The sequence below is a fragment of the Streptopelia decaocto genome, assembly GCF_964273445.1.
Source record: "Streptopelia decaocto genome assembly, contig: HAP1_SCAFFOLD_2435, whole genome shotgun sequence".
In the NCBI taxonomy this organism is placed as follows: Eukaryota; Metazoa; Chordata; class Aves; order Columbiformes; family Columbidae; genus Streptopelia; species Streptopelia decaocto.
In genome coordinates, this window is record NW_028115648.1 from 1 (window position 1) to 7,000 (window position 7,000).

Here is a 7,000-nt window from a genome sequence, read left to right on the forward strand (position 1 = left end):
TTTCCATTATATCATGAAATTGAGGGCGATTTGGGCGCCATTTTGTTTCCTGAGGCGACTTTCCCGCCATTTCCCCCCTCAGTCGACTTTCCCGCCATTTCCCCCCGAGGTGATTTTCCCGCCATTTTGAGGCAGCTCAGTCCTCACTCTTTATATCAATAATTCCCACATTAGTCAGTTTTTATACATTATTTTCCATTATATCATGAAATTGAGGGCGATTTGGGTGCCATTTTGTTCCCTGAGGTGACTTTCCCGCCATTTTGTTCCCTGAGGTGATTCCCCCGCCATTTTGAGGCAGTTTGGGCATCACTCTATTTATCAATAATTCTCCATTAATCACTTTTAATCCATTTTCTTCCATTATATCATAAAATCAAGACTAATTCTGGCGCCATTTTTTTGCCTGAGGTGATTCCGCCACCATTTTGTTCCCTGAGGCGATTCTGCCGCCATTTTGAGGCACCTCAGTGCTCACTCTCTTTATCAATAGTTCCCACATCCGTCACTTTTTATACATTATTTTCCATTATATCATGAAATTGAGGGCGATTTGGGCGCCATTTTGTTCCCTGAGGCGACTTTCCCGCCATTTCCCCTCTGAGGCGATTCCGCCGCCATTTTGTTCCCTGAGGTGATTCCGCCGCCATTTTGAGGCAGCTTCGTCGTCACTCTTTATATCAATAACCCCCCATTAATCACTTTTTATACATTGTTTTCCATTATATCATGAAATCGAGGGTAGTTTGGGCGCCATTTTGTTCCCTGATGCGATTAAGCCGCCGTTTTGTTCCCTGAGGCGATTCCACCGCCATTTTGTTCCCCGATTCGCCCCCTCCGCCATTCCCCCCCCAATCCGCCGTTGTCCCCGCAGACACCACGGGCTGGGGCGTCTCCCCCCGCGGCGCCGGGTACCTGTTCGGCAGCGACGTGGTGGCGCAGTTCAACGCGGCCAACGACGTGGCCATGATCTGCCGGGCGCACCAGCTGGTCATGGAGGGCTACAAGTGGCACTTCGGCGAGAGCGTCCTCACCGTCTGGTCCGCGCCCAACTACTGCTACAGGTGGGGACATCGGGGACGGTGGGGACGGTGGGGGCGTTGGGGGCAATGGGGGCGTTGGGGGCAATGGGGACATTGGGGGCGATGGGGACATTGGGGGCAATGGGGACATTGGGGGCAATGGGGACATTGGGGGCATTGGGGACATTGGGGGCATTGGGGACAATGGGGGCAATGGGGACATTGGGGGCGATGGGGACATTGGGGACAATGGGGACATTGGGGACAATGGGGGACATGGGGGTGTTGGGGACATGGGGGCAATGGGGACATTGGGGGCAATGGGGACAATGGGGACAACGGGGACATTGGGGGCAATGGGGACATTGGGGTGTTGGGGACATGGGGGACATGGGGGACATTGGGGATATTGGGGACATTGGGGGATATGGGGGTGTTGGGGACATTGGGGGCATTGGGGGCAATGGGGACAATGGGGGATGTGGGGGACATTGGGGACTTGGGGACATGGGGGGACATGGGGGGACAATGGGGACATTGGGGACATGGGGGCAATGGGGACAATGGGGACATTGGGGGACATGGGGGCATTGGGGACATGGGGGCAATGGGGACAATGGGGACATTGGGGACATGGGGGCAATGGGGACAATGGGGACAATGGGGGAATGGGGACATTGGGGTGTTGGGGACATGGGGGGCATTGGGGACGTTGGGGACATGGGGGACATGGGGGACGTTGGGGATATTGGGGACATGGGGGACATGGGGGTGTTGGGGACATGGGGGGCATTGGGGACATTGGGGATATTGGGGACGTTGGGGGATGTGGGGGACATTGGGGACATTGGGGGCAATGGGGGCAATGGGGACATTGGGGACATGGGGGTGTTGGGGACATGGGGGACATTGGGGATATTGGGGACATTGGGGGCATTGGGGACGTTGGGGGCTAAGCCCACCCTAAGCCCACGTTAAGCCCACACTAAACCCAGACTAATAATCGCACACTAAGCCCAGTCTAAACCCAGACTAAGCCCAGACTAACCCCACGCCAAGCCCACGCTAAACCCACGCCAAGCCCAGTCTAAGCCCACACTAAGCCCAGTCTAAGGCCACACTAACCCCACGTTAAGCCCACACTAAGCCCACACTAACCCCACGTTAAGCCCAGTCTAAGCCCCCACTAAGCCCAGACTAAGCCCAGACTAAGCCTACACTAACCCCACGTTAAGCCCAGACTAACCCCACGCCAAGCCCACACTAAGCCCACGTTAAGCCCACATTAAGCTCACGCCAGGCCCACACCAAGCCCACGCTAATCCCATGCCAAGCCCAGTCTAAGCCCAGTCTAAGCCCAGACTAATCCCACACTAAGCCCAGACTAACCCCACGCTAACCCCACGCTAAGCCCACCCTAAGCCCAGACTAATCCCACACTAATCCCACACTAAGCCCAGACTAACCCCACGTTAAGCCCAGTCTAAGCCCCCACTAAGCCCCCACTAAGCCCCCACTAAGCCCCCACTAAGCCCCCACTAAGCCCCCACTAAGCCCAGTCTAAGCCCCCACTAAGCCCAGTCTAAGCCCCCACTAAGCCCAGTCTAAGCCCCCACTAAGCCCAGTCTAAGCCCCCACTAAGCCCAGTCTAAGCCCACACTAAGCCCACACTAACCCCAGACTAAGCCCAGTCTAAGCCCCCACTAAGCCCAGTCTAACCCCCCACTAAGCCCAGTCTAAGCCCAGTCTAAGCCCCCACTAAGCCCAGTCTAAGCCCCCACTAAGCCCAGTCTAAGCCCCACTAAGCCCAGACTAAGCCCAGTCTAACCCCACACTAACCCCCCACTAAGCCCAGTCTAAGCCCCCACTAAGCCCACACTAAGCCCACACTAAGCCCAGTCTAAGCCCCCACTAACCCCAGACTAAGCCCAGCCTAAGCCCCTACTAAGCCCAGCCTAACCCCACGCTAACCCCCCGCTAAGCCCAGTCTAAGCCCCCACTAAGCCCAGCCTAAGCCCCCACTAAGCCCAGCCTAAGCCCCCACTAAGCCCAGCCTAAGCCCAGTCTAACCCCACACTAACCCCAGCCTAAGCCCAGTCTAACCCCACACTAACCCCAGCCTAAGCCCAGTCTAACCCCACACTAACCCCAGCCTAAGCCCAGTCTAACCCCACACTAACCCCAGCCTAAGCCCCCACTAAGCCCAGCCTAACCCCCCCCGCCGCGTCGGCAGGTGCGGGAACGTGGCGGCCATCCTGGAGCTGGACGAGCACCTGCAGAAGGAGTTCATCATCTTCGAGGCGGCGCCGCAGGAGACGCGCGGCATCCCCGCCAAGAAACCCGTGGCCGACTACTTCCTGTGACCCCCCCGGTGTCCCCGCGGGTCACCCCGTGTCCCCCCGTGTCCCCACGGGGTCCCCAAGGGGCCACAAGGGGCCCCAAGAGCCGCCGTGAGCGTGGGTGGTGGAGACTCAGGGGGACGTGATGGGGTCTGGTGGACCCTCCTGGGTCATTGTGGTGGCACTTGTGTCCCCAAGGGTCCCCAAGGTCACCCAAGGGGTCCCCAAGGTCACCCATGGGGTCACTAAAGTCACCCATGGGGTCCCCAAGGTCACCCATGGGGTCCCCAAAGGCCACTCTGGGTCACTAAAGTCACCCATGGGGTCACTAAAGTCACCCATGGGGTCCCCAAAGGCCACTCTGGGTCACTAAAGTCACCCATGGGGTCACTAAAGTCACCCATGGGGTCACCAGGGTCACCCATGGGGTCACTAAAGTCACCTGTGGGGTCCCCAGGAGCCACCCTGGGTCATCAAGGTCACCCATGGGGTCATCAAGGTCACCCATGGGGTCACTAAGGTCACCCATGGGGTCCCCAAGGGTCACCCAAGGGGCCCCAGGGGTCACCCATGGGGTCATCAAGAGCCACCCTGGGTCACCAAGGTCATCCATGGGGTCATCAAGGTCACCCATGGGGTCCCCAAAAGCCACTCTGCGTCACCAAGGTCATCCATGGGGTCCCCAAGGTCACCCATTGGGTCCCCAAGAGCCACCCTGGGTCACCAAGGTCATCCATGGGGTCATCAAGGTCACCCATAGGGTCACCAGGGTCACCCATGGGGTCCCCAAGAGCCACTCTGGGTCACTAAGGTCACCCATGGGGTCACTAAGGTCACCTACGGGGTCACTAAAGTCACCCATGGGGTCATCAAGGTCTCCCATGGGGCCCCAAGGTCACCCATGGGGTCACTAAAGTCACCCGTGGGGTCACCAAGAGCCACCCTGGGTCACCAAGGTCATCCATGGGGTCACTAAAGTCACCCATGGGGTCCCCAAGGTCACCCATGGGGTCCCCAAGAGCCACTCTGGGTCACCAAGGTCATCCATGGGGTCACTAAGGTCATCCATGGGGTCACCAAGGTCACCCATGGGGTCCCCAAGAGCCACCCTGGGTCACTGAGGTCACCCTGGGGTCCCCAAGAGCCACTCTGGGTCACTAAGGTCACCCATGGGGTCCCCAAGGTCACCCAAGGGGTCACTAAGGTCACCCATGGGGTCCCCAAGGTCACCCAAGGGGTGCTCAAGGGTCACCCTGGGTCACTAAGGTCACCCATGGGGTCCCCAGGAGCCACCCTGGGTCCCCAAGGTCACCCATGGGGTCATTAAAGTCACCCATGGGGTCATCAAGGTCACCCATAGGGTCACCAGGGTCACCCATGGGGTCCCCAAGAGCCACCCTGGGTCATCAAGGTCACCCATGGGGTCATCAAGGTCACCCATGGGGTCACCAGGGTCACCCATGGGGTCCTCAAGGGTCACCGTGGGTCACTGAGGTCACCCTGGGGTCCCCAAGAGCCACCCTGGGTCACTAAGGTCACCCAAGGGGTCATCAAGGTCACCCATGGGGTCACCAGGGTCACCCATGGGGTCCCCAAGAGCCACCCTGGGTCACTAAGGTCACCCATGGGGTCACTAAGGTCACCCATGAGGTCACTAAAGTCACCCATGGGGTCCCCAAGAGCCACCCTGGGTCACTAAGGTCACCCGTGGGGTCCCCAAGGGTCACCCATGGGGTCCCCAAGAGCCACTCTGGGTCACTAAGGTCACTCATGGGGTCCCCAAGAGCCACTCTGGGTCACCAAGGTCACCCATGGGGTCACCAGGGTCACCCATGGGGTCCCCAAAGGCCACCCTGGGTCACCAAGGTCATCCATGGAGTCATCAAGGTCACCCATGGGGGGGGGTTGGGGACATCTCAGTGTCCTTTGTCCCCTCCTGGGCCACCCCAATGTCCCCATTGGTCCCTGGGGTCACCCCAGTGTCGCCATTGGTCCCTGAGGTCACCCCAATGTCCCCATTGGTCCCTGGGGCCCCCCCAGTGTCGCCATTGGTCCCTGGGGTCACCCCAATGTCCCCATTGGTCCCTGGGGCCACCCAAGGTCACCAAGGTCCCCCCCCCCCCAACTTGGGGACACCCTGGGGGGGGGGGGGTGACACTTGGGGACCCCCAGGTGACCTTTGGGGACCCCCAGGTGACCCTCTTGTCCCCTCCCCCCCCCCCCCGTGTGTTTTGGGTTGAAAAACGAGGAATTTGTTGGTTTTTTGGGGTTTTTTGTTGATTTTTTTTTGAAACCGTTTCAGCTCCTTTTACATAAAAAAAAGAAGAAAAAGCCCAAGTGGCCTCAAAGTGTCGTGAAATGGGGGGGGGGGCATAGGCCACGCCCCTTTCCATGGGGCTCCGCCCACTCCGCGCAGCCCCCGCCCCGCAGACTCCGCCCCCATCCACCCGGCCCCGGCCAATCCTGTGCAGCCCCCGCCTCCACGGCACAGGCTCCGCCCCTCCGCGCAGGCTCCGCCCCTCGCAGGCACCGCCGCTCCGCGCAGCCCCGCCCCTTTTCACTGGCCACGCCCAGTCCCCTGCAGCTCCCGCCCCCTCCGCGCAGGCTCCGCCCCCCAACGGCCCCGCCGCAACGTGCCGGAGCGTGACGTCACCCCCCCGAGGCGGGGGGCGGAGCGGAGCCACCGCGGCCCCGCCCACCCTCTTCAAGCCACGCCCCCTTTCCCTTCCCGCTCCTCCCTCTCTCGCGAGATTTCACCCGCGGTGGGAAGGGGGGGCGGAGCCACCGCGGTCCCGCCCTCCCCCGTCAGGCCACGCCCCTTTTCCCTTCCCGCTCCTCCCTCTCTCGCGAGATTTCCCCTGCGGGGGGGGGCGGAGCCACCGCTGTTCCGCTCCCGCCGCGGCCCCGCCCACCCTCCTCAGGCCACGCCCCCTTTCCCTTCCCGCTCCTCCCTCTCTCGCGAGATTTCCCCTGCGGGGGGGGGGGCGGAGCCACCGCTGTTCCGCTCCCGCCGCGGCCCCGCCCACCCTCCTCAGGCCACGCCCCCTCTCCCTTCCCGCTCCTCCCTCTCTCGCGAGATTTCCCTGCGGGGGGGGGGGCGGAGCCACCGCTGTTCCGCTCCCGCCGCGGCCCCGCCCACCCTCCTCAGGCCACGCCCCCTTTCCCCTCCCGTTCCTCCCGCTTCGCGAGACTCCCCCCCCGATCCCCTCCGGCCGCGGCCCCGCCCACCCTCTTTAAGCCACGCCCCCTTTCCCTTCCCGCTCCCCCCGCCCACCCTCCTCAGGCCACGCCCCCTTTCCCTTCCCGCTCCTCCCTCTCTCGCGAGATTTTCCCCGCCGGGGGGGGGGGTGGAGCCACCGCTGTTCCGCTCCCGCAGCGGCCCCGCCCACCCTCCTCAGGCCACGCCCCCTTTCCCTTCCCGCTCCCCCCGCCCACCCCATCAAGCCACGCCCCCTTTCCCTTCCCGCTCCTCCCTCTCTCGCGAGATTTCCGCCGCCGTCCCGCTGCCGCCGCGGCCCCGCCCACCCCCATCAAGCCACGCCCCCTTCCCCTCTCTCGCGAGAGGAGGAGGAGCCGCCCGGTGGGGGCGGCGGGGGGGGGGGTGTGGAGAAGCGCCGAAATCTCGCGAGAACGCCGGGG

At 62.0% G+C, this 7,000-nt stretch overlaps 1 protein-coding gene across 1 annotated transcript; it reads left to right on the forward strand.

The window, feature by feature from the left end:
- Positions 1-799: 799 nt before the first annotated feature.
- Positions 800-5,698, forward strand: LOC309452683 (serine/threonine-protein phosphatase 4 catalytic subunit B-like; the record flags this gene model as incomplete). Its single annotated transcript, XM_082077330.1, has 3 exons — positions 800-1,064; positions 3,256-5,342; positions 5,462-5,698. Coding segments are annotated over 2 exons (395 nt in total), but the record flags the coding sequence as incomplete, so codon positions are not given.
- Positions 5,699-7,000: the final 1,302 nt, after the last annotated feature.